Here is a 25892-nt window from a genome sequence, read left to right on the forward strand (position 1 = left end):
GTTTCGTCACTTGCTAGAAATATAGGGCAGAGGTTTTATACTAACAGACGGATATCGCATATAGTTAACATTGAAAGTTAAACAAAACTTACCACCGTTTAGTTGTCGTTATGGTTATCAGCCCAGCGGGGTCGTTTTAAAATAACGGACAATAGAGAATGATGATGAACGGATCCGTGCAGATGAGACAACAATCAGGGTACCGCAGTGCACGGCCACGCCTATGAGGGCGGGACTAGCGAATGATTGACAGCTGAGACATCAAACGTACTAAGCCTTTTGTGAAGAGCCTTAAAGGGACCGGAAGTGTTTCTTTAGTAACTTCCATTCATGTACAAAAATACGAGTTCGTACAGTTTCAAAAGTGTTTAATAATGTTCTTAAGAGGAAAATAAAATAAAAAATAACAATGCACACAGTTTTATTACACAGTGGTTAAGATTCTCCTGGTTCAACAATGCTTCCATTTGTAAACGGAAATAGTGTGACAATGTCAAACACAATAAAATCATGCAAAATCTGGAAGTAAGACTGGTCAAAAGTGCAATAGACAATTTAAAAAATAAAAGTAAATACCTATCTTTAAAAGTTTGACACATGTAATCTTAATAATTCATTCTTGAGTGGTGCGGTCTGTTGGTGAGTCATCTAAATCATGGTAAAGTTCAGCCACTAAAAAAAATATAGAAAATGTGTTCAAATAATTATTTATTTAAAAATGTACATGTAAAAAAATAAATAAATGTATAGCGTGACAAACCTGCTGAAAGTCCAGCTCAATGAAGCCACTTTTGTGGGCATCCAGCTTTTTGAACACCCCTAGAAATGAGAGACACATTCACAATGATCAGACCAGAGACGTACAAAACCTCTGCATATCCAGCACTACAGGGGGCGCAGACCCAACATCAAATGCCTGGACAGAATCTGCAGATATTTTCTATGCAGATTTTAGGCAGGGTAGGCAATTTTTTGTTATCCTGGTTGAAACTCTCTTCACATCCTGATAGCAATCAATAACAGAAGTGGTCTAAATATTGATACATATTAGGGGTGTGCATGAATAGTTGAATATTCAATCTGTAATTATTAATTATAATAAAAATACCGTACCGTAAATGCAGTGAAATCATAAGCTCGCAAACTAAGGGCGTTTTTACACTGGCAGAATTCGGACCAGGGGCATGGCTCACATGAAAAATCAGTAATGTGAAAGCTGTCATGTGGACCTGGGAGCGCCCCGAGGTATTGATAATGAGAACTGTAGGGTTTGAATCTAGGTAGGCGAATGCTCATCCACTACGGGGCTCCAGTAAGAAGCGTGACAGGAGACTGGGAACTATTAAACTCTTTATATATTGGAATGTTCACACACATTGACATCATCCAGCTGTACTGGGTTTCCTTTAACTGTACAAGGTATTGAATGTGGTTTTTCTAGAATAAACAGAATAAAAAGATACATCAGTGTATGTCTAATAACTTTAAGTTATACAAACATAAACAGCAACTCACTACTGACACGTTATTTATATGTAAACCAACGTCACATAGGATTAACAGCTGCGACCATCTACACGTGAATCACTGTATATAACTCTCATATTATGATGTTTTCCACAATGTAAAGTTCGATTGCACTAGCTGAATATTTGAATGCAACAATGTAACAAACATAAATCATTTATAACTGTGTATAAATAAATAAACTTACATTCAATCACGCACATTAACACCTGAGGTAATGGCGGAGCAAACGGCCAGTGAAAGTGAAAGAAAACACAATAGCGGAATAGCGGAAACTAACGCTACCCAGCAGCGTACACAGTAAAATGTTTCATAATAAAAGTCCTTCTCTTATACTCTTATGTAGGGAATTTAGAACAGCCGCCCCCAGATTAGCATAGCTAATTTGTAAAGATAAATTCCCTAGTCCTTTGAGTCGATGTCATCTCCACCCGGAAGTACTGGAAGTCTGACAAGTTTGGCCACAGGTCGTAGGTATAAGCGGTCATTAACCTTGATTTGAGCTGACCGAATGTGTCCATCATCACTGGTAATTAACTTGACAACCCTACCAATTGGCCATTGAGCTCTAGGAAGCTGCGGATCCATAATCATTACCACCGTGTCCTCAGTTAAATCCTGGGTTTCTCGCTGCCACTTCTGGCGAGTCTGGAGGCTTGGAAGGTAATGTCGGATGTAGTATGACCAGAAATGATCCACAATGGTCTGAGAATGTCGCCAACGGCGCTTGGATAGCGGTTCGGGAGTGTAGATCACCTGGGGAAGTGAAGCATCTCGCCGCCCCATAAGAAGCATGTTAGGGGTAACCGGATCTATGTCTGCAACATCGGATGAGACGTATCCCAATGGCTTGCTGTTGAGAATGCCCTCTACTTCAATCAGTACTGTACGTAGTACTTCCTCTGGAACCGACTGGCTCCCGATAACTACACGCAGGGCAGACTTTACTGATCTAATCTCCCTTTCCCATGCACCTCCGAAGTGTGGTGCGGCAGGAGGATTCATTTTAAAGTTGATCTGATGTCTAGCCAACAACTCTTGCAGTTTAGGTTCCATTACTTTGAAAGCTTCCCTTAGCTCGGTCTCAGCTCCTCGGAAATTGGTCCCCTGATCCGAGAGGATTTCGGATGGGGTGCCTCTGCGGGCTATAAAGCGTCTAAGTGCCAACAAAAATGCATCCGTATCAATGCTGTTGAGGAGATCGAGATGAATGCATCTGGTCGTCATGCACTTGAAGATGACTCCCCATCTCTTTTCAGTGCGACGGCCAATCTTCACAATGAAGGGCCCAAAGCAGTCAACTCCAGTTGAGAAAAAAGGCGGTTGGTACAGTCGCAGGCGAGCTAAAGGTAAGTCAGCCATGATTGGCACTGTCGGCTTGGCTCTCCACTTCTGGCACTCCACACACTCTCTCTGATGTTGCCTTACTGCTTGTCTGCCTCTCAGGATCCAGTAGTGGCGACGGAGTTCAGCGAAAACCCTGTCAGGTCCTGGGTGGAGAAGGCGTTCATCAAAGTGCTTTATGAGAAGTTTAGTCACCTTATGGTGTGGGTGTAAAACCACTGGGTGAATCTCCATTTGACTTAAGCCATCCAGTTTCCTCAGTCTTCCTCCCACACGGATCAGTCCTAGTGTGCAATCCAACTCTGGTGCAAGTGTGTTCAGACAGCTGGATGTAGGCACAGGTTTCGCTGCCTTCAAGGCCTTAAGTTCCTCTGAAAAGGTCTCCTCCTGACATTGACTCAATATGAGTGTTTCTGCACTTCGGTAATCAGGGTGTTGCATGCTCATGTCTTGGGTGGCCGCCCCGTGAAGAAACTGATAAGCAGCATCAATCAAGTCCTTCCAGGAAGTGTACTGGGATGCATCAGGAATGCCAGAACCTTGATTATCAACAACTAGACCACAAAAGAAAACTTTCTTCGTCTCTGGTATGTCATCTTGGGCCTCTATCAAGGGTGTGACTGGCCAGTGATCTGGTGGTTCACGAAGGAATTTTGGACCCTGACTCCACCGGCTTGGGTTCGCCAGCTCTGTAAGTGTCTTCCCTCTAGTGATATCGTCCGCCGGGTTATTAGGGGAATCCACATACCTCCATGAATGAAGCTCTGTCAACTCTTGGATTTCTGCCACTCTTGTCCCAACGAAGACTTTATATCTACAAGACTCGGACTGTATCCAAGTCAGGACAGTCGTAGAGTCAGTCCATAATGTCACTTCCTCTATGGGGATAGTCAGTTCCTGACTGAGGAAATTGGCGAGCTGGGCACTGGTCAGAGCTGCGCAGAGTTCGAGACGTGGGATTGACAGCTGTCGTTTGGGGGCTACCCTAGAACGGGCCATGACAAAGGAGGTATGGATCTCTCCATGCTGCTCAACAAGGAGGTAAGCAACTGAGCCATAAGCCACCTCTGATGCATCACCAAACACATGCAAGTTAAATTTTGATGTCTCCACATCAAAGTTGGAAGGGATGTAGCATCTGTCGAGCTTGATTTTGCCGAGGTCAGGCAACTCCTCCTCCCATATTTTCCACTTCCCTAGCAAGTCTGTGGGAAGGTTCGGATCGTCCCAATTCCTTGGTTTGGCCCAAAGCTTTTGGACAAGAATCTTGGCCCGTGTGGTAAAGGGAATGATAAACCCTAGGGGGTCATATTGTGACGCCAAGACCTTGTAAATGTGTCTCATCGTTGGAGGATGCTCTACCATGACACGATGACGGTAACCCAGTTGATCCTCTAGACAGCGCCACATCAAACCCAAAGCTGGTTCCAAAGGATCCAAATTATACTGTTGCAACCACAGTTCAATGCTCTCTGATCGAGCCGTTGATGGTAAATGCTGAACGACTGAAGGTACGTTAGAAGCCCACTGTCTTATTTCGAAGCCCCCTGAGGCTAAAAGAGGTCTCATCTTGTCGATCAGTTGCTTAGCTTCCGTAGCAGTGGGAAGACTTTGTAGACAATTGTCTACGTAAAAGCTTCGCTCTATAGACTGCAGTACTTCTTCATTTCCAGGCTGCTGGCTGCGAACATGTGTCTGTAGAGCAAAGGTAGCGCAGCAGGGACTGCAGGTCGTCCCAAAAGGCAAGACTTGCCACTCATAGACGTCGGGCGGATCCTCCTTACGCATGTTCCTCCAGATAAACCTCAACAAAGGTTTGTCTTCGGGTAGGAGTCTCACCTGGTGAAACATGCCGCGTATATCACCACTAATGGCAACCGGATACTGCCGAAACCGAAGGAGAACTCCCATCAGTGAGGCACCAAGGCTGGGACCAGGAAGCAGCTGCTGATTAAGGGAAATACCCAGATGCACGAAGGAGCAGTTAAAAACCAGCCGGTCTTTGCCATTGTGGTGTACAAGGTGGTGTGGTATGAACCATGACTCCTCGTTGGGCTGCAGATTCTCTGGTGGTACCTTAACAACATACCCTGAATCAAGGAGTTTCTGTATTTCAACTTCATACACCTGAGCTTTCTTGGGGTCTTTGCTGAGATGCCTCTCAGTGTTCCTGAGGCGGGACAAGACTGACTCCTTGGTTCCTCTCAAAGGCGGGCCATCCCGTGCACGAAGGAGTGGAGTAGCGTATCGCCAGATGCCATTAACTTCTACACGTTGTGTTCTGGTCTCCAGCATATTCACAGCCGCTTGATCCTGTTTTGATCGTGTTACCAACTTTTCACTGCGGTATGGGAGAACGTCCAGTTGCCACAGTCGTTCAACATGTTGATAAACAGGATCTCGAATTGGAGTAAGGGAAGTGAATAAGCATTGTGATGACGGTACCTGATGTGGGAGAAGTCCATCTGGTCCCTGGAGAACCCAACCAAGCTGTGTACGTACAGCTGCCGGTCCACCTGCTGGTCCTAGTCTAATGGGCTCCTTGGCTGTGATCAGGTTTGGGTAGTCAGACCCAATTAGGAGAAGGGGCTGCACCTTATCAAAGGATGGAAGATGAATTCCTCTGAGGTGGTAATAGCATCGCTGAAGCCTCTTAATGGGATAACTTTGCTCAGTTAACGTGAGGAGAGGAGCAGTAAACACATTTGTGAGGCTGTACTTTTCATTTGGACTTGACTGTGTGGAAAGCAGCAGATCAACTGACTGTCCCTTCAAATCTGTGACATCATGTCGGATGGTGCGAAGGGCCATAATCTCTTCCCTACCCGCAAGTCCTAACTGTTGAACTGCTGCTGGAAGAACAATACTCCGTTGGGCCCCATCATCCAAGATAGCATATGTTGTTACAGACCTCTTGCCTTTCCACAGCAGTACTGGGACGACTTTCAGGTAAACACGTCCTGTGGAGCTGGGGGAAGTCAGATATGCTCGATCGGCAGACATCGTAAGTAATACAAGGTTGGGACCCTCCTTAGCAATGGAATGCAGGACACTGAGGTGTATATTGCCACATTCTCTACAAGGTTTCTTTAGCGTGCATTCCTCACATTTATGACTTGTACGACCACATTTCCAACATCTCTTGCCGTCCTTTATCCACTTGAGAATCTGTTCAGGTGAGCGCTCAGTGATTTGACTGCACTGCGACAAGTAGTGCTCTTGACTTTTACAGAACAGACACAGACGTTTCAGTTTCTTGACTAATTGCTGACCATGAGCGGGCTCTGGATGGACATAATGTACTGTACTAACCTCTTTGGGTTGGTCGCTGCCATGATAAACTGCAGTCAGTCGAGTTTGGGCCTTCGGAATGGGTTGACGTTCTCTATGGGCTTGAACTCTCTCCGTCTGGTAGCGCTGTACCATTTTAGATGACAGACGCTGAGCCTCTGCCTTCACCTTTAACCAGTCAGCGAGGTCATGGAGGTTATACGGGTTGAGGCTGTCAGTGCTCAGTCGGCCTCGTAGCTGGAGGTGTTCAATGAAACTATCTCTGTAGTGCTTGGGTAGCTTACTGAGAAGTCTGTCAACATGCCCGGTGCACGTGAGTTCTCGTCCTTGTGGCCCCTCAAGTGACATCAACATACCTACTAACAAGTCAACATTGAGTGCAAAACTCTGGAAAGCCTTTGCATCCCCTGCCCTAATATCAGGCGAATTCAACAAGGATGCAATTTCACTTTGTGCCAGCTGATGAGGTTGGCCATACTGTCGTTGCAATGCTGTCATAGCTGCTGCATATGGCGAAGGATGATGTCGGCATGCTTGGGCAATTAGCCTTGCTTCCTCCAGAACTAACTGTTCCATCAACACCCTATATTTATAATGTTCAGTAAGCTCAGTGTGAGGATTAAGGAGATTGTCCAAAGCCATCTTCAGATCAGTAAACTCTCTCTCACTATCATTCACAAGCTTCGGTAATTTTGGGATTGGTACTGGCTGGAGTGGAAGTGCGGTAGGTATTGGCTGATAAACAGGAGTTGGAGGTGGTGGCTGATACCTCGCTGGAGAGTCATACCAGGTCTGTCCTGGAATATGTGTAGGAGGCTGAGTGACATAATACCCTGGAAACGATGTTGGAGGTCGATTAGGGTCTGGCATGGTGAATGACTGCCGTTGTGGTTGACTTAACACATCAGTCTGTAACTGATAGACAGGTGGCACACATGTTGCGTGGGCTGTTGTAACTAGAGGCAGCTTCACCGATGTAACAGTACGTGGCAATGTTGAAGTAAGCTGATATGAAGGACGAAAATCTGGGGTGCTAGATAACGTTTGCTGATGCAGAGTTACATGTGGTGCAGATAAATGTGAGGCACCAAAGTATGATGGAGTCGCACCATATGTGGCATTAGTCGTAGTTTGTGTCATGTGCCATGTGGCTGACCGTTGAGAAATGTCTCTAGTGACCACAGCAGCTGGGAACGACTGGCTTGCATACAGGATTGGGATAGATGGCGCTGCAGTAGCTTTCAGTCTGACCACAGGCGGTGACATAGCTCTAGCTTGTTCTTCCTCTCGAAGTGAAGGTGAAACAGAACCACTGCTGAGTGACTCAAATGCGGATTGACTGTGATATTCTCTTTGGGCTACCGGTGAACTAAAATGGCTATAGGCTCTCTCAGCATCTAACTGTCTAGCAAAAACACCAGATCCATCGTCAACGCTGCCCACATGACATGTAGCTGGACCTGCTCCATACTGCATCAGAGATAACTCACCCATGGGAAGCTGATCCACAGTCGAGACTGGCTCGGCCTGTCCACTGAGGTTTAGCTGTGCAGTTGGGTGATACATCCTTGGCTGGTGGTATGAACTGTCGTACAGCGCATGGTCTGGTATGAGAGATTTAGGTAATGTAATGTCATAAGCTTGCAGACGTGTTGAGAGCTGACGTGCTCTGGCCTGTGGTCGAACAGGATGTGTGGTATCAGGAGAGTAATGTTGACTCTGTTGCTCCATATCACCGTAATGGGTGTAGCGATCCGGCTCGAAGGACCAAATAATGAGAACTGTAGGGTTTGAATCTAGGTAGGCGAATGCTCATCCACTACGGGGCTCCAGTAAGAAGCGTGACAGGAGACTGGGAACTATTAAACTCTTTATATATTGGAATGTTCACACACATTGACATCATCCAGCTGTACTGGGTTTCCTTTAACTGTACAAGGTATTGAATGTGGTTTTTCTAGAATAAACAGAATAAAAAGATACATCAGTGTATGTCTAATAACTTTAAGTTATACAAACATAAACAGCAACTCACTACTGACACGTTATTTATATGTAAACCAACGTCACATAGGATTAACAGCTGCGACCATCTACACGTGAATCACTGTATATAACTCTCATATTATGATGTTTTCCACAATGTAAAGTTCGATTGCACTAGCTGAATATTTGAATGCAACAATGTAACAAACATAAATCATTTATAACTGTGTATAAATAAATAAACTTACATTCAATCACGCACATTAACACCTGAGGTAATGGCGGAGCAAACGGCCAGTGAAAGTGAAAGAAAACACAATAGCGGAATAGCGGAAACTAACGCTACCCAGCAGCGTACACAGTAAAATGTTTCATAATAAAAGTCCTTCTCTTATACTCTTATGTAGGGAATTTAGAACAATTGAACCCGAGACTACCTGGAGGAGGTGGTCTGAGTTCGGTTGCACTCGAACTGTGCTGTGATTCGCATGAATGTGAAAGCAACACGGACTCGGGGTGCGCACTTGTTCAGAAGTAAAAGTAACCTGCACATGCGTTGTAGCAGATTGCATTGTAATCATGATCTAATTTTTATGAGACCAATAATCTGAATACAATATTTTTGAAAAATGGCCATCCCTAGTACAAATATCTTTTGTGGAAGTCTTCATTCTTCCAATCATTGCATTCGGACCGGATAAGATGTCCTACCTGCTGGTCAAAGTATGTATTTCCATACCTCCGCGTACCTGCTCGCGCAGACATCACACGTCATTAGCGCGTTTCATGCTATGCAGAGTTAGACAGACGTCAGTCACCGAGCAGCGCAACCAAAACATCAGCCGCCTTTTACAGTTCCTCCTGAACCAAAACAACCAGCTTATGCTGCGTTCACAACATGACTACTGTAATTTGTAAGAGATGGAAACCAGTGACGTTATACTCTAAGATGTTCGTGACTCAAATTTATTGCAACACTATCAATGCCGAAATGAATCTGCAGCCGTCAGGTGGTACAGGTCAGAGCTCTTTAAGTTGTTTATGTTCATTATTATTGTAATGTTATGTGCTTTGAGACATGAGATATTTTAACGAAATAGTAGGTTTGTAGACTCTGCTGTGTGCGTTCATGTGTTTTGAAGGAGGAGTGGCTTTGGAGATGCTCTGAAGGAAGGGTGGGATCTCATGCTTTCAAAGCTAGTTCGCTATTGCTAGCTGCTCCGAAAATTACCTTCCCTACCTTTAAATCTAAACTTGATTAAATGTGTTCACTGCAAGATATTTGATAAACGAACACTCAAGGGACTTACGGAACATCATCTCCAGACGCATGAGGCAGGCCACAAAGTTATCAAAGTCAAGGGTCATGTCTGTCTCAGCGTAACGTGCTACCAGCAGCTGAAATATAGCGTTATTCAGACAGAAACCTAGGAGAGGAATGAGAACACAAGCAGTGCGTATTAAAATACACCCCCAAAATGAGATTATTGCTTGTATGTGTGCGAGTATCTGAATCTGGCTTGACTCACCGGCCTCTTTCAGTGCCATCCGCAGCTCTGGAGTGCTTATGGTTCCTGAACCATCCATGTCATTCTTCTTGTAAATTGCCTGGGGTGATTTTAAAATAAGACAACATGTTCAGAATAATGTTAAATGGTTAATTATGTAAAAGGCTTCTGGGTTTTGGGATCTCTTACAAGGTATTTCTGCACTTTCTTCCACAGAGTAGCGAACTCTCCAAGACCCAGTTTTCCATTCCCACTGTCCTGAGATACAGTTAAGGGAAATTTACAATACAACAACGCATCAAATTCTTGTAATTCCTGACTCCAGCGCACATGTCACGTTAACACAAACATAAAAATGTAAGGAGTAGCAGCTGAGAGGATACATCCATGATGTTCACCATGACACGACACGTCTCCATACTGAAGCCGCCTGTCTTTATGTCAGTTCCTACAAAACAACGCACAGCTCCTTAGACTCCCCCTTAGATCTCGAGTGTAAACTAAAGGATGCAGGAGTACTTACGTTTTGCAATGATTCTGTTTAAGATGGTGTTGAGCTCCAAGGCTGAGATTTCCATGTCCTACCGAGAGAAGTATGATTCAGTTGATCTGCTTTTCAGAATATATAAAGGTTTACTGCATAACAAGGCATCTCCACTTACAGCTCCAGCGAGTTTTACGAACATGGTTCTGAATCCAGATTCAACTTCAGCGTCTGAGACAGTCTCCTGAAAACATGAAGAAGTAGATTTTAAAGGAAAGTTCCAGGTTCAATATGACTTAGCAACATTTGTGTCAAAATGTTGATTACAACTGAAAATATTCATATTTTGTTAATGAGGATGATTATTTTTAATTCATTGATTCTTGTTATTGTTGTTATTATTTATTTATTACTGTTACTATTAGATATTAATTATTATTAAATTGAAATGACAATTTACTAGTAATAATTTTCAACATTTCTACTAGTAATAGAAATAAACACGTGACAGGCTGTTTTCAGTGACAGGCAAAGTTTGTGTAAAGTTTAGGATATTGCATAAAAAAAAGTTGGATGGAAATGGTAAGATGCGTATCAAATCTTAAAATGTGAATAAAAAAACGTATGTACATATTGAAGCAGATAAAAAAATGTTATCCGATAAGAAAAGGCTCATAAACTACGATGGAAACACATTTACCGAATAAATTATTTGATGGGCAACAAAAAACATGTGACTCAACAGATCATGTGACTGAAAACTGGACTCCCTAGAAGTGACGATTTTGTTCTCTTGAACACATGGGATAGAAATGGTGCTTTATTCCCAAATGTTTTATGTGGTATTCCAATTTTCAGCATGAACTGAATTAGCAACTTTGGAAGGAAGCATAGCTAATGTGATGCTGTTGACTTTTGAAAGCGTTACATTATCTTATTTGAGAGCAGTCTGTTGAGTTACTTACATCAGGTAAATCAGCATCCACAGGGTCATCACATATTCTAGGAGAAAACATACGATTTTCCAATCAAATAAATTCAGAACCAAGTATTTGAAATAAAAATACATTCTGTTTGCATATTGCATTAAAGGCACAGTATGTAAGTTTCGCCGCTAGAGTTCGCTTATTCAAAGAACAACAAAGGCGTAGCTTGATGACACCGTGAATGTGTGTGGAATCATGGGAGTTGTGGTCTTCACCTCCACTGCCGATGGAAAGCATCGCTGATTTCTCTGGATTTAAACATTATCGGAAACATTAAATCATAGTTCAAATGATATTGGATATTTGAATCCAAGGGCCCTATCATACACCTGGCGAAATGTGGCATCAAGCGCGACGCAAATGTTTTTTGCTAGTTTCAGCCCGACGCAGTTATCATTTTCACGTCCTGTGCCACGTTGTTTAAATAGCAAATGCATTTGCGCTCATTTGTGCACCAATGGATGTGCCGGTCTGAAAACGAGGCGTTCAGGTGCATTGTTAGCGTGTTGCTATTTTGAGGCAACTGAAATAAACTGCCCCACTGATCAACTGAAACCTGGTCTAAAGTCAATGGCGCAATATTTTTTTTGTTATTTAAAGAGCGCGTTAGTAATATGCGCCTATAGGCGGGGGTCGACAATGCATGTACACTTTGTCCTGTAGATGGTCTGCTTGTGTGCTTTAACCCTTTCACACGTAAGTTAAAAAAATTCTGGCTGACCCCCCAGCGTGAGTTTTTCAAGGCGACCGTTATTTAGAATGTGTCACTTTATGGTTTCCGTGGTGACGCGTCATTGCTTGTCACGTGACACACCGCAGCAACAACAGAGCTGAATGAATGATGATCTGCTTTTATGTCATTTTTCCTTTTTTATTCAAAATATTCACAAATTTGTTAGATATGGCATGAAATATCTGATATTCCGGTTGTCAAATATATGCAAGTGGAAGTGTTTTGTTGTTTAAACACATTTATAACGATCGCGTTAGTTCAGCTGTATTCGCGATGGGCGCCGCCATCTTAGTTTGTGCCGCAGACGCAGTTCAGAGAATCGGATCTGTTGGATTTACAACACGTTAATTCATCCACTTCTCCCGAAATACATACAAGTAAGTGGCAGGTGAACTGGGAGAAGAATAGAGTAAACTTTAAAGTTACTTACACAATGTGTATCTGATATGAATAAAACTAATTATAATGGAAAGGATTATTATTGCCTCTTCCTTTGACATCAGTGTGTATTTTACGAACTCTAATGTATTGTTTTTTTAGTACTTATATGTCTGGAACCTAAAATAAACATTATGTGGTTGAAAACACTGAAAAGTTGTGATTTATGACAGCTCTGAGCGCGCCTGTCTCTGGCTCAGCGCCAGCCAACGCGGGAAAGCACATTTGAATTTAGCAGTTGATCACGTCATGCACTGACCGTTCTAATCACACCGGTGTGATCGTACGCTCCAGGGACCAGCCTAGACTGATCACACCGGTGTGATCGTACGTGCAAAAGGGTTAACCTAGAGCAGATCCGTTTCCTCGCTAGAAAAGTGTTCAATCCGCCATGGCGCGAGTGCAACTGACTTTTGAAGGGAATGGGAGATGAGACTCTGATTGGTTTATTGCATGTTACGGCCAAAACACACCCATTACTCATTAAGAGAATAGGGTTAACCCTATTAGAACATGCACCGGGCGCGCAGACCATTTTTCCCGACGTTAAACTAGCAAAAGTGGATTCGGACACGCCCTAAGTGCACTTGCGCATTAAAATAGGGCCCCAAAAATCTTACATGTTGTGCCTTTAAGTAGGGAAACCTCACACAGATGTGATACATACAGTGTTTCAGTCTGTCTTTCGGAAAAGACGCGCAGGCAAAAGTCTCCGTCCAGGTTGGCTTCGAAGGTGGAAGGCACAACTAGGTATTCTCCTGGAGGCAATTTGAAGCGCGTGCATACCTCCCTCAAGTTAATGAAAGTCTCAGAGCGAGCTTTCTGCCCGTGCGTCAGGAAGAAGTTCTTATCGAGGTGCACGTCCCGCTGACCCTGAAACTGATGGAGACAAAGGCCAATCAGCGAGCCAGGAAGGCTGTGACTTATGTGAATTCTCAGATATGATTGGTCAAGGGAAAAGTCACCACCCCTCTTTGTAGTTTAATGCTTACCTGAGGAGGTATCTGTGGAAACAAACAAAAAAACATTGATTTGATATTGTTCAAATGTAATCTGGGAATTCTGTTGAAGTACATGTGTTCCTTTCATCTCCATCCATCATAATCACAATGTTTAGACTGCTCTTTGTGTCTCCACCCACCTCATAAATAGCAAAGCCAATAGTGTGCATGTCCTCTCCCATTTTTCTAAGGCGGCGCCGGTTCTTCTGGATCAGACCCACCACGAAACTGCAGTCCACCTCATTATCGTCTGGATTGTCATCTTCCAGCTTAATCACATACTGAGGATTCATCCAGAATGTGTCTGAGCAATGAATGGATGCAGCCATCAGCAATATTATTAAACAAACCAAACCAACCAAACTTTGTCCATGTGAATCATTTAGTTTGCACTGAAATCTGAATCTGATTCATGATGCTAATAGTGTGTTTGCAGTTCTTTTGTGGCTCACAAGGGTTGTTTCTGCAGCCCCCGGCGGTGGAGCCTTTCCTCCAAGTGCCGTCGTGGTTAGTCACGGCCCAGTGTTTTACCGAATCGCTGGTGATGGTGTCCGGGGTCAGAGTGCAGATCTCTATACGAGAGTAATGGCTTAGGAATTCTGAGAATGACATCCTAAACAAATAGAGAGAACATGTTATACGTATTTAATATAATGTATGGAACTTTTTTAATACCCTATATTGTATTTTTAAATGGACGTTAGATTGTAAACGCACCAGAATTCACCATCCTCAGCGTTGACGTTCGGTCGCTCTGAAGCCGCAATACTGTTCCATTCAGATGAACTAAAGGAAGGAAGAAATAAACACTTCAGATAACCATCAGCAGTTCAGTGTTTGATGATTATGTTTGATGCTATTGTCTCCAAATAAGTTCCAAGCACTCCATAAAACTATGATTTCAACATAGGCCATACTCTACACTTCTGTCCACAGTCAAGATTTCTTGCACCACAAATACTCATGTAAATAGTCAGGTGTTTTTGCACTGAATGTCTAACTTCCAAATGCTGTCATAATTCACACTGTTGTTTAACAGGGGTGGACTAATGAGTTCTGAATAGGCCACATATGTCAATATGGACGGTTATATGTTAATGATTTCTAGTGTTTTTAGTCAGTATTTCATTGTCACATTCATTCATTTTAGTCTAAGTAGCATCTAATTTTAGCTGACGAAAAAATTAAATAAAATTGCGAGTTTATATCTCACAATTCTGACTTTATAACATGCAATTGCGACTTTATATCATGCAATTCTGACTTTCTATCTCCCAATTGCATGTTATAAAGTCAGAATTGCGAGATATAAACATGCAATTCTGAGAAAAAAACTCAGAATTTCGTGTTTATTTCTCGCAATTGCGACTATATCACGCAATTCTGATTTTATAACACATAATTGCGACTTTATATCACGCAATTCTGAGAAAAAAAGTCAGAATTGTTTGTGAGATAAAAAGTCAATTACCTTTTTTATTTTTCATTCTGTGGAGGAAACAAGCTTCCATACTATTCGGACGGGACAATTTCTCTAAAAGACGTTTGTTTGAGTAACAATTCTTATCACTTGACGTCTGTGATTTCATGTACCAATTCGGACAGTGTTTATTACAGAGCTGGGAGAGTGTTTTCTGAACCTGGGAAACTAGTCCCGCCCGAATAGGGCTTAAGTCTTTGTGTGTTGGCCGTTGTCTTTACATCCACCTTGTAAAACGTTTGCTTATGTTTCTGTCTCGTTTGGATTAGTGTTTTTGAATATCGTCAGCCTTGTTTTGTTTTATGTTTTGTTCCTTGTTTGTACTTCCCACATCTGCAGCCCTGCTTGTATTTACTCTGTTTGTGTTTTCAAAAATAAACTTTACTGCAATTGGATACTTCTCTTCCCTGCCGTCGTGTGACAACATCAACATTTAACAAAAACTATCAGCAAAAACTGTAATTTAAAATATATGGAGTACCACATAAAATCAGCCAATTTTATGAATTCTTTGTTTGGTCAGGTACAGGTTTATAAAAATAAGAGTGGTTTGAAAGTGAATTTTGCATAGTGAATTATCCGACCCACTGGAATCTTTAAAGAAATTAATAAATGAGGCCCAATTTTCACCCATTGTGGTTAAACATAAAAACATAATGGTGCCATTTGTGGGTCCAGGGTGATCACCCATGTGGCCCCCATAAGGATTTGTGTGTAGCCCACCTTGGCCCCATTATTAGCACCCATTTGGGACCCAAGTGAGCCCATACAATGAACATCTAAATGGGCCCCACTTAGAGCCCACTATGGACCAATCATGGCCCCTATTGGCTAACACACATGGGGCCCATGTGGAGCCGGTGGACACATTTCTCTGGGCCCTATTTGGGTTGCCCAAGTGACAGCCCATCAAAGGTCCACATGGAAATGTTGGCTGGGAAAGTTATTGATGAATCATGACTTGTTTGCATAAAGTTTGCATAAAGATTTTACGCACTAATTCATGCGTAAAATTTTGCAACTGTCAGATTTTTAATCAACAGTATGTTTGTTTTAATAAAAATCAGTTCATTCTTTTCATGATGCGCAATTTCTGTTATTGCTGACGAAGTAAAAAAAAAACTTAGTTTCTAACCATTTTCATCAGTCAAGTTTATCGACACTGCACGGTTGCGACCCTTATGCTTTCTGAATCACTGCTATTTCAGTTACGTTTAGTGAATTATATTAGTATACCGATGATCTTATGTAGTATCTCTGGTTCTGGCGGTAATCAAACCGTACCTGTCACTCCAGGCTCCGGTCCACTCCACCTGCCCCCAAGGGTTGCGCATACGGACCAGCTTCTCCTTGCGGCCACGATAGTTCACCTGAAGAAAAATAGCATGTACTCTAATGACACAATTGAATAATTCTGTCATTAAAAAAGGGCTTGCCAATAACTTTATTCATACCTCTGTCGCCCCCGTGAGCGAGTAGGCGTGGCCTTTCACCAGCTTCTGACGGGTGACGGCTTCTGAATCAGAAGCACTAGTGATCTACATCATAGAAATAAACATTAAACAGGGATATCTGACAAAAGGGCGGGGCTTATGAGCCAAAATTCTTTTCCAAATTCATGTCAAAGCGTGGCCCTGTTTACACCTGGTATTAAATTGCGTTTTGGTCGATCGGATCACAAGTAGACAAGGGAGACACATTCCCGTTTACACCTGCTGTTTTATTCTGTCTATTTTGTCCACTTTCAACCACTTCTGTCCTGATTTCTTCAAGGGGAAGGTCTATGGGCGGGTTAATGTATGGGTTTTCACATCTTTCAGTCTAATGGATGAAAATAAGCTTGAGCAATTTACATTTGAACACAACCGGAGATTATGGGAAAATATATGGAGAGCAGCAGCTTTAGTTTCTGCTCTGACAGACGCAAGACCGAACGCGGTGAGTGTGTGTGAGAAATCAGGAATGGTGAGAGAACATTGTGCTTGGTATGTTTTTCATCTTCAAACCGAACTTGGGTCTTCAGCCGGTAAAGTTTAAATCCCGTCTGGCTAGAGTGATTCCCGTAATGTTAACGCATTAGGTCAGTAGGAGGAGAGTAGACTGTCTTTTGTGGCACATTCGACCACATGAGTGTTTACACTACGAAAGCAATCCGGTCTAATGCGTTTTCACTTACTCTGGAAGTGGTTGAAAGTGGACAAGATCAACGTTTTAGACTCCATTTACACCTGCATTCAGTGTCGTCCGCATCTTAAAGGGATACTCCACTTTAAAATGAAAATTCTGTCATCATATACTCACCCTATTTAGATAGGGTATTAGATAAAGATATTTAGAAGAATGTCAGTAACCAGACAGTTTTTGGTACCATTGACTTCCATAGTAGGAAAAAAATATACTATGGAAGTCAATGGTACCAAAAAGTGTCTGGTTAGTGACATTCTTCTAAATATCTTCCTTTCTGTTCAGCAGAAGAAAGAAATTCATACAGGTTTGAAACAACATGAGGGTGAGTAAATGATGACAGAATTTTCATTTTAAAGTCGAGTATCCCTTTAATACCAGGTGTAAACATGCCTTAGTGTCATTATACTATTGAAATTTGTTCTGTAAATAGTTATTGGATTTGATGCCCGATAAACTACGAACACACACAGATTTACATAAGACGCTTTTCTTATGAGTAACTTATATTAATTTATGAGTGTCATGAGTGCAGGCAGAGGAATCTCACATCTATGGAGCAGCCCAGCAAAGCTCCAGCATCCAGGGCTTTCTGGATGATCTGAAACATGTTGGGCGGCGCTTTACTCAGGTCGTAGTTCTCAGCGATGCCTCCAGTGAAATCCTCAAAACCCTCACTGGTGGATCCTCCAGACAGGGCTTCATAACAGCCGTTCACCCTGCCAGAAACCATAAAACTCACCGTTAGAGTAATGAAACGACATGTGCGCACATGTCTTTGGAATGTTTTCAAAGACTATTTAAGACCTATAAGACAGTCTCGTTAAAAAAGAAACTATAGTAAATCCTATTAAACAACATGTTTGATACTATACAAAGATTGTAGGCCAAATCACAGAAACAAATCAGCATTTTAGCACTTCTGGCTTCATCATCCTGAAGTCAATTGTTATTTTTTTTAATTTTTTTTTTTTATAGGTTTTTGGTTAAATGCCTGAAATAAGGTCTGTGGTTATGAACACAAGCTCAATATATTTTCACGTTTTATTCTACAACATAAAATAATTAACTGTGTGACTTTTTAAAAGCTTTTTCTTGTCTTAAAAAAGGTAGTTTCTAACAAGAAGCTAAATGGGACTACGGTGAACATGATTTCCCCAAGTACCACATTTTCCTGGATCAACATCTTTATTGATCCTGGAACAACTTTCCAATCAACCAATCAGATCTGAGGGACAAGTTAACAGTTTATTTCAAGTTTAGGCTTAGAACTAGGATGAGGTGCTTCACCTACCATTTCACTCTGATTTTAGGGAAAAGTTATGGGTAGGGTTATGTTTAGGGGTAGGGATAGGGTAAGGACTACATTTTGGGACAGGAATGTTATTCCAGGATCAACAAAAAATTTTGATCCAGGAACATGTCTTACTTGGCAAAATCACGGTGACCTACAGGGGTTGTCAGAGACATTAAACGTCTTCACATTTAACAAATAAACTCTCAACTACTCACTAATTCGCTTTCACAGCCTTGTTATGTTTATTTGTAAACTCAAAGTTTCAGGGAAAATGATTCTTAAATAAAGCCTGAAAGAGTTGTGAGTTGGAAGCGTAGTGATTGTGACATTGAAGTCATGCGACTAGTGCAGTTCGTTTATAGTCTACATTAAACTTTTTATTTCAACCCTACTATAAATGCTCATGCATGACATCACCGCTTGTGGGCGGGGCAATTCCCGTAGTCCACATGGTGGTTCCAAAATTAGTAGGCAATCTTACACACAACGCAACAAACAACAGGTGTTGACATTTCATGTTCAGCTGGCAACGATAAATGGAAATTTCCTCTTGATGGAAATAAATGTTGTGATGTTTCAATCAAGAGGTGCATACATTTTTTGTCCAGAGACTCATAGATGCCAATTCATGTGTGAGAATGACTGTTCATGCTCACTCCCAACCATTCTTTCACAATTTGAGCCTGATGAATGTCACTGTCATCCTGGAATATGGCCATAATGTTTCTTCCTACATAGTTGTTTAAGAAATGAAAAGCTAACACGCTCCATCATTTAGTGTTTCTCCATCAAAAACTGATGCCAAGCATATAACATGCTAGAAACATACAGTAATAATCACTGCAATAATGTTCCAATCATAGACTCTAAGCAATTGCCTATTTAAATCCAAAAGCAAAAAAAAAATATTTTTTTATAAGGGCAGTCACACCCTTATTCCAGGAATACACCTGCAGTGGTTCAAGCCTGCTGTGCTTGTATGCAAAGTTCAACAACCACTTTTTTTGGGACTAGTTTTTTCGGTTACACTCTTTTTTTGATTAGGGTTAGATATGAATTATGTGATTTTTTCCCATTGAAATATTACTAATTGAATTTATTCAAATTGAATGTGTTACCATAATTACAAAAAAAACAAAAAATAGTAAAAACAATTGAGAGTAATCAAATCAATTGAAAACCCTAAAGACACTTGGTTAACCTGTTGTTGTTTTCCTAGAAAGCAAGTTCCACAAAATAAGCTGGCTTTCTGGTTTAGGCAGTTCTTACTTAATTAACTGCAGTAATTATTGCACAAAAACACAAGAAACAACATGCACAAACACTAACTTAGCATAGGCCTTCTCCAGCAGGGCGCTCCAGAACTCATTTCCCTCGGCGGAGTGAACAAACACCAGCGCACCGTCTTTCACTGGCAGCCGATCGTCAATGACAACATCCACCCATTCACCAAACTGCCAGAACTAAAGGACAAAGGTTCAAGGTGCAGTCTCAGATTTATCTGTTCGATCTCAAGATGTGTGTTAAACTGCAAAGACACCCTTATACAAACTTAGAGTCATACTCTGCATTAAAGGCAATAAGAAAATGCACCAAAAAGTGCTTTTCTGGACACCAGTATAGTATTACCATATTTTACCATACTTTTGGACATGAACTATGTATTATCTTGGGTTTTTAGACATATCATATGCTATTACCATGTTTTTTTAGTCATGTACTATGGTATTACAATATACACTACCATTTAAATGTTCACCAAGGCTGCGTTTATAGGAAAGAAAAGATGGTATATGCAATATTTTCACAATATATAATTTATTTAAAATAACTGCTTTCTATCGGAATGCATTTTAAAATGTAATTAATTCCTGTGATGTCAAAGCTGAATTTTCAGCATCATTGTGATTTGGTGATTCATTTATGATTATTATCAATGTTGAAAACAGTTGTGCTGCTTAATATTTTTGTGGAATCTGAGATAAAAAGGATTCATTGATGAATAAAAAGTTCAAAAGAACAGTTTTTTACCTACCTTGTTACTATGTTTTTTTTTTCCTGTAACATTTACTATAGTATTATCATGTTTATTCTGGCATGGTAATAAAAGCTTGTTTCCGCCACTGATTAAAAAGCAAAAAACTCACAATCTCACAATTCTGACTTTTTTTCTCAGAATCGCTTAATATAAACTCTCAATTGTGAGTTATAAAATCAGAATTGTGAGATATAAACACTTCCCCCCCCCATATCTCACAATTCTGAGAAAAGTTGCAAGACATAAACTCATAATTGCGAGGGGGGAAAAAGTCAGCATGGCGAGAAAAAAGTCAGAATTGCGAGATTCTAACTCGCAATTGTGAGAAAAAAGGTCACAATCATCTTGTTATTTTTTATATTCCATGGCGAAAACAAGCTTCCATAGTAATACCATGTTTTTTGAGTAGCACATAAACATAATGGTAAATTAATATAGTTTCCATGATATACTGTATATAAAAACTGTAATGGTATTATCATTAAATACCATTATCATTAAATACCATCACTCTACCACCACAGTATTTAAGGAGTGTAATATATTTTTGCATATTAATACAATTATATGCAATAAGCAACAAATCCCTCCAGAAATATAATGTAAGTATTGTTGATTAGCATGCTAATGATTTTATATTGTAACATGAACACCAATGCATAGTGGCACACTTGGGGAAACACTGCAGATACCTGGAAATGGAAGATTCCAGCATAACTGTCATCAAAGTTCTGTCCGCTGGGCACCACTCGGGCCAGAACGTCTTCATTCAGGGTCAGGGAAGCAATAGCCGCTAGCAGCCAGCAGTCACCTGAGAGACAGGAAGTGAGACTGTTACTGTGTGTTTACAACTACTCTGCAGTCTGGAGTTTAAACACGCCACAGAGAGGCCTGTGTTCACTTGCTCACTTATTCACTTATTCAGTATTTTACAGATATGGAATATGATTTGCATTTGAAATGCAACTTTAATCACATACAAATGCCTGCAGGCAAACAAGAACAGACACATTTTGGAGGGACTCAACCTCGTGATCAAATCGGAGCAGCTATTGTGGTTTTCATGTCACGCAAGTGGTGAGCTGCCAGTCTGAGAAAGCAGATGCATGTAGAAAATGCAGAGACTTGAATCCGCTCTCTTTAAAAGACAATAGGCTGCTTTTCCTGCAGTCTGACACATGTATCACATTAAGATTTTACAGGATAAATACAGCCAGGTTTTCCTCTCTTTAACTGCAACCTTTAATAACTGTTCGAAATCCCTCTGGCTAGTTTCTACATTCGGGTGGTTTGCATTATGTGTTTGGCTCAGTTATTCAGTCAGTGGTAAACACAACACAGGAAGGAATGAGGCAAAATAAAGTATAGAAGGGGAGAGAGACGTTACTAAAGTTAGCAGTGTGAAGCTAAATGGTATGAGCCTCCCGTGTTAATTTAGGATTGTTTATATACTGTTACAGTGTTTATAGTAAAACTATATATAACACAATATGGTTTCAGTTAACATTAGTTAACTATAGTTAACACAAACTAAGAATGAACAATACTTCTACAGCATTTATTAATCTTAGTTAATGTTAATTTCTATGTGAACTAATGCACTATTAAAATCAAAAGTTGTATTTGTTAACATTAGTTAAAGCACTGTGAACTAACATGAACAAACGAGTAACAGCTGGATTTTTATTAACTAACATTAACAAAGATTAATAAATACTGTAGCAAATGTATTGCTCACTGTTAGTTCATGTTAGTTAATACATTAACTAATGTTAACAAATTAAACCTTATTGTAAATTGTTACCGTATTTATTTAATATTTAAAATGAGTTTTTATTTTTATATTTTCATTTTATGTTTTTATTTTTATTTTATTTTAAGTTTTAGTCTTTTTGTTGTGCTTTTTTTTATTATTTTTTTAGTTTTTTAGTTTTTTTAAGTAAATTTTTTTTGCATCTAATATTTGTATTTTATTTTATTTCAGCTTTATTTCATTAAGTGAAAACAAGTCTTAGTTAACAATAATAACAATGGTATGAGCTCTATGTTAAAAGCATCCTTCAAATATTGCCCCGCCCTAGGAGTGTTTGTGAGTGTTTGCTTGTCAAGTTCACAATTAACCTTTGTAGAACTAACGCGCTTTACTGGATTTACAAGCATCGGGTATCACGCAATCAAACTTTTTTCCAATAAAGAGTAAAGTGAGGGGCCGTTTACACGACACCGTTTTCAACTAAAAACATACAACTTTTCATGTGTTTTGGCCGTTCTTTTACACGACAACGGCCTGAAAACGCAAACTTTTGAAACGGGTTTCAAAGTGCACGTTTTTGAAAACGATAACGTTATCTTCGTGTAAACAACAAAAACAGGAATTTGTGAAAACGGTGACATCATGCTCATGTGTAATACGTCTTCAATCTATAGGTGCGTAGTGTTTCTTTACAAAGTGACATCGCCATCTACTGGCCTGGCCTGAATAATACAGCGTTTTTAGTAGTTTTCGCGGATCTCTGTGAACGAGGATCGTTCTGACAACGTTGTCGTCTGTACGCAAAAATATTTTTTTCTTTTCAGTCAATTCACGTAAAAATGTAACATTCAGGTGCGTAACACACGATTTTGATGTGTAAATGCACTTATGCCACACTAAAAAGGGCATTTTTGTAATACAGCCTATTTGTTGTTGCATGCAAACTATTAAATACAGAGAGAGTCCCAGTCAGATGATGGTGAACAATATTGGGGAAAGTTACTTTTAAAAGTAATGAGTTTCAATATCACGCTACTACCTAAAAAAGTAACTAAATGCATACTTTTTATGGAAAGTAATGCGCTACGTTTGCGTAATATTCTGACATTGCATTTCAATGTTTTAATTCATTTTGAGGATTACTGACTCTGTTTTAGTGCAAGTGAGATGAGTAAATGCAACAAAAAAAGTAACTTGCGTTACTTATTTGAAAAAGTAACTATATTTTAAAATCTATATTTTGTTGTAAATTTAAAAGCAATGCTTTACTAGTTACTTGAAAAAAAGTAATCTGATTACGTAACGCACGGTACTTGTAATGCGTTACCCCAACCCCAAAAAGTAGCACAAAAGTAACTTATTTTTTACTTTCCATTGCAAGTAATAGTGCAAATAATTTGTTACTTTTTATAATTAATCATACAATATTATTACTGCATGAAGCACATTTTAGGTTGCCTTTTTTTTTTTACAGAGTAGAATGAGCAATATGTTGAATTACTGGTTGAGGTAAACGTTTAATATGCAATTGACTTGCTTGCAGGTATCCTAATTAAGATAAGGAGGGCGAGAAGAGATGTGACTCAGTGTGCAGTATTGTTGACCTAAAGGCACGGTCTGTATATTGAAAAGGTTCTTATCATTTAGACAAACATGGAGGATTAGCACACAGAATATTAAAATTAATTTTCCTTTTACCCAAAGCTCCTTGACAGATATCCGTCCGTGTCGCTCCACCGACGATGAACTGTGGTTTTGAGCACAGCTCCTGCAAAAAACACCAAAACCAGACATATTTGAAACAGGATCATAGCATGCAATCAATATTATTATTGTAATATAGCATGACAAGTTTTTGCATTAATTAATCATATTGTAATCAAAGTGAAAAGGAAGGCGTATAGACACAAAACAGTAAGATTGTATTTATTTACATTTCATATTGGGGTCCATGTACCAAGACAATAAATAAAATGCATTTAATGATTAAAATGGCACACTGTAAAACAAATATGATCAATAAGTTATGACAATATATGTTGTCATCAAAATGAGTCAAGCAATTTTCAACTTTTTTAAGTTATACAAGATTAAACTCATTTTTAAGTCAGTTTAATGTAATTTGAGTTGAAATGACTTAAACAATTTTTTTTTTTTTTTTTTTTTTACAGTGCATCTGTTCTGCATTAATTCGACCACCTATAGTGCACAATGCAACTAAATGGAATATAATCAACAGAATGCATTCTGGGAATTATTTTGATCTGGCCATAAGAAGTCATAAAATATGAGTAGGGCCTATAAGTTTTAACATGGCTTTTCAAATGCGTTTAACTCTAAAAGTTAATCAAATGCTTGCGAACCATAGCAAGTCATTATCAGACGTGGCATAGGCAAAACATTCTACAGATTTACATAACACAAATATATATGACAAAAAAAAAAAGTATTTTGTGAAAAGCCTTTTAAGACTTTTGGCACTAAACGATGTGCTTGCAATAACATTAAAAGTTATCTGGATGTTCAAAGTTGTCTGTTCTTTAACAATGTTCTCAAAGCGTTCGCACAATAACTTTCCGTTTTGAACGTTCAGGGAACTTTCAGAGATAACGTTTTTATAACTTCAAATGAATATTAGCGAAACGTTCTGACATTTTTTTGTTTGTTTGCTGGGTAGGCTATATAATCCCCAAACTGGTCTCCAGTTGAGAGAACTGTTTTGGTATCGCTTTAAAACGCAACGCTGATGACGCGCCCCCCCCAAAAAAGAGACGCAACAGCCAAGGCGTCAGTCTGATGCACTTCTAGATAATATTAAAAACAGCTCCGCAGACGTTAGAACGCAAATACGCGACGTATCGAAGTGAAACCGTTTACATAAATGCAACTAATAAGAATTTTGGAAATGCATGGAATTCCAGTTTAACCAACAACGCACAAACGATGCCCTCCCTATTAAAACTTATCAAACTGAAGTCATACCCCGGGTCTTTTCCATACTATTCCTCTGGTTTTGGACGTGTTGGGTCCGAGTTCTTTAAAGCCCAGGGATTCGGGAGCGGCTGGGAAAGACGGGTCTGAGAACAGGGTCCCTCTGCCGAGACACTGGCTCCTGAGCGCCTCAAAGTCCTGGTTGAGGTATTTGGTGGCATTGGCGTTCGTTCCAAACCCTGCAGCCTGCGCTCTCTTCTTGGCCAGGGTAGAGGCGACTCCCGACATTTTCCACTTCTGAAGAACCAAAAAAATCTGAGAAATGTGCAACTGTCTTGATGCTTCAACTTAGATTACTGTGACTCCCCGCCCCAAACTTTCTAGGAGTGGTCATCAGGCTGTCATGAGCGAGTTATTGCGCGTTTTTACGCACACAGTGAAGAACAGGAAGAGTGAACATAAATACACTGACAGCTGCAGCTACTGTAGGCCATCGCTGCGACAACAGTGACCATATCTTATCTGACTGATCAAGAATTATTATTGCTACAGGTAGCAATTTGGTATAGCCTACTACAAAATTATATAAAATACTATTTAAGCTAAATTTCAAATAATATCTTATTGTTTAGCTACATTTAATCTACTTTTATTTTGCAATGGCACTGCGGCGAAGCGCCGATATCTAATTAAAGGAATTTTGAGTTTAATTAAGCTACTTGTGCGAACATAACTTAGGCCTATATTTGTTCACATGTTCATTCTGATATTTTCTAGGCTACATAACGGTGGAGGGGCAAGCTCAATACTCAATTAGCTGCACAACAGCGCCACCTATCGGATTTAGACGACTTAGACGTCTCTTAACCCTTTTTTTTTATTTTTTATTTTTTTACAGTGTATGGTCTGCA

General features: G+C 40.2%; 2 protein-coding genes across 2 annotated transcripts; both read right to left on the minus strand.

Moving 5' to 3' along the window:
* Window positions 1-351: 351 nt before the first annotated feature.
* capn2b (calpain 2, (m/II) large subunit b) lies at window positions 352-25381 on the minus strand. Its single transcript, XM_082138014.1, has 21 exons — window positions 25033-25381; window positions 23749-23818; window positions 20990-21108; window positions 19589-19722; window positions 17513-17681; window positions 16233-16316; window positions 16063-16148; window positions 14016-14084; window positions 13751-13911; window positions 13439-13602; window positions 13290-13301; window positions 12965-13176; window positions 11106-11142; window positions 10319-10384; window positions 10180-10237; window positions 10040-10104; window positions 9846-9914; window positions 9678-9756; window positions 9459-9575; window positions 761-819; window positions 352-672 (listed from the first exon to the last, which is right to left on the minus strand). Exons 1-21 carry the CDS (start codon window positions 25267-25269, stop codon window positions 649-651), a joined length of 2091 nt encoding a protein of 696 aa, XP_081994140.1. The 5' UTR covers window positions 25270-25381; the 3' UTR covers window positions 352-648.
* On the minus strand, window positions 1715-8589 carry LOC309475290 (uncharacterized protein). Its single transcript, XM_082138012.1, has 2 exons — window positions 8397-8589; window positions 1715-8119 (listed from the first exon to the last, which is right to left on the minus strand). Exon 2 carries the CDS (start codon window positions 7891-7893, stop codon window positions 1930-1932), a length of 5964 nt encoding a protein of 1987 aa, XP_081994138.1. The 5' UTR covers window positions 7894-8119; window positions 8397-8589; the 3' UTR covers window positions 1715-1929.
* Window positions 25382-25892: the final 511 nt, after the last annotated feature.

Source organism: Leuciscus leuciscus (genome assembly GCF_965113295.1).
Source record: "Leuciscus leuciscus genome assembly, chromosome: 15".
NCBI classification, from domain to species: Eukaryota; Metazoa; Chordata; class Actinopteri; order Cypriniformes; family Leuciscidae; genus Leuciscus; species Leuciscus leuciscus.

What these genes read in the sequence shown, in the direction of transcription:
- LOC309475290 (XM_082138012.1), bottom strand. Translation starts at nt 7,893, where the DNA reads ATGGAGCAACAGAGTCAACATTACTCTCCTGATACCACACATCCTGTT.
- capn2b (XM_082138014.1), bottom strand. Translation starts at nt 25,269, where the DNA reads ATGTCGGGAGTCGCCTCTACCCTGGCCAAGAAGAGAGCGCAGGCTGCA. An exon ending in TAGTATGGAAAAGACCCGGG is followed by an intron (nt 23,819 to 25,032) that starts GTATGACTTCAG and finishes TGTTTTTTGCAG; the next exon opens with GAGCTGTGCTCAAAACCACA. An exon ending in GCTGAGGATGGTGAATTCTG is followed by an intron (nt 13,912 to 14,015) that starts GTGCGTTTACAA and finishes CTATTTGTTTAG; the next exon opens with GATGTCATTCTCAGAATTCC.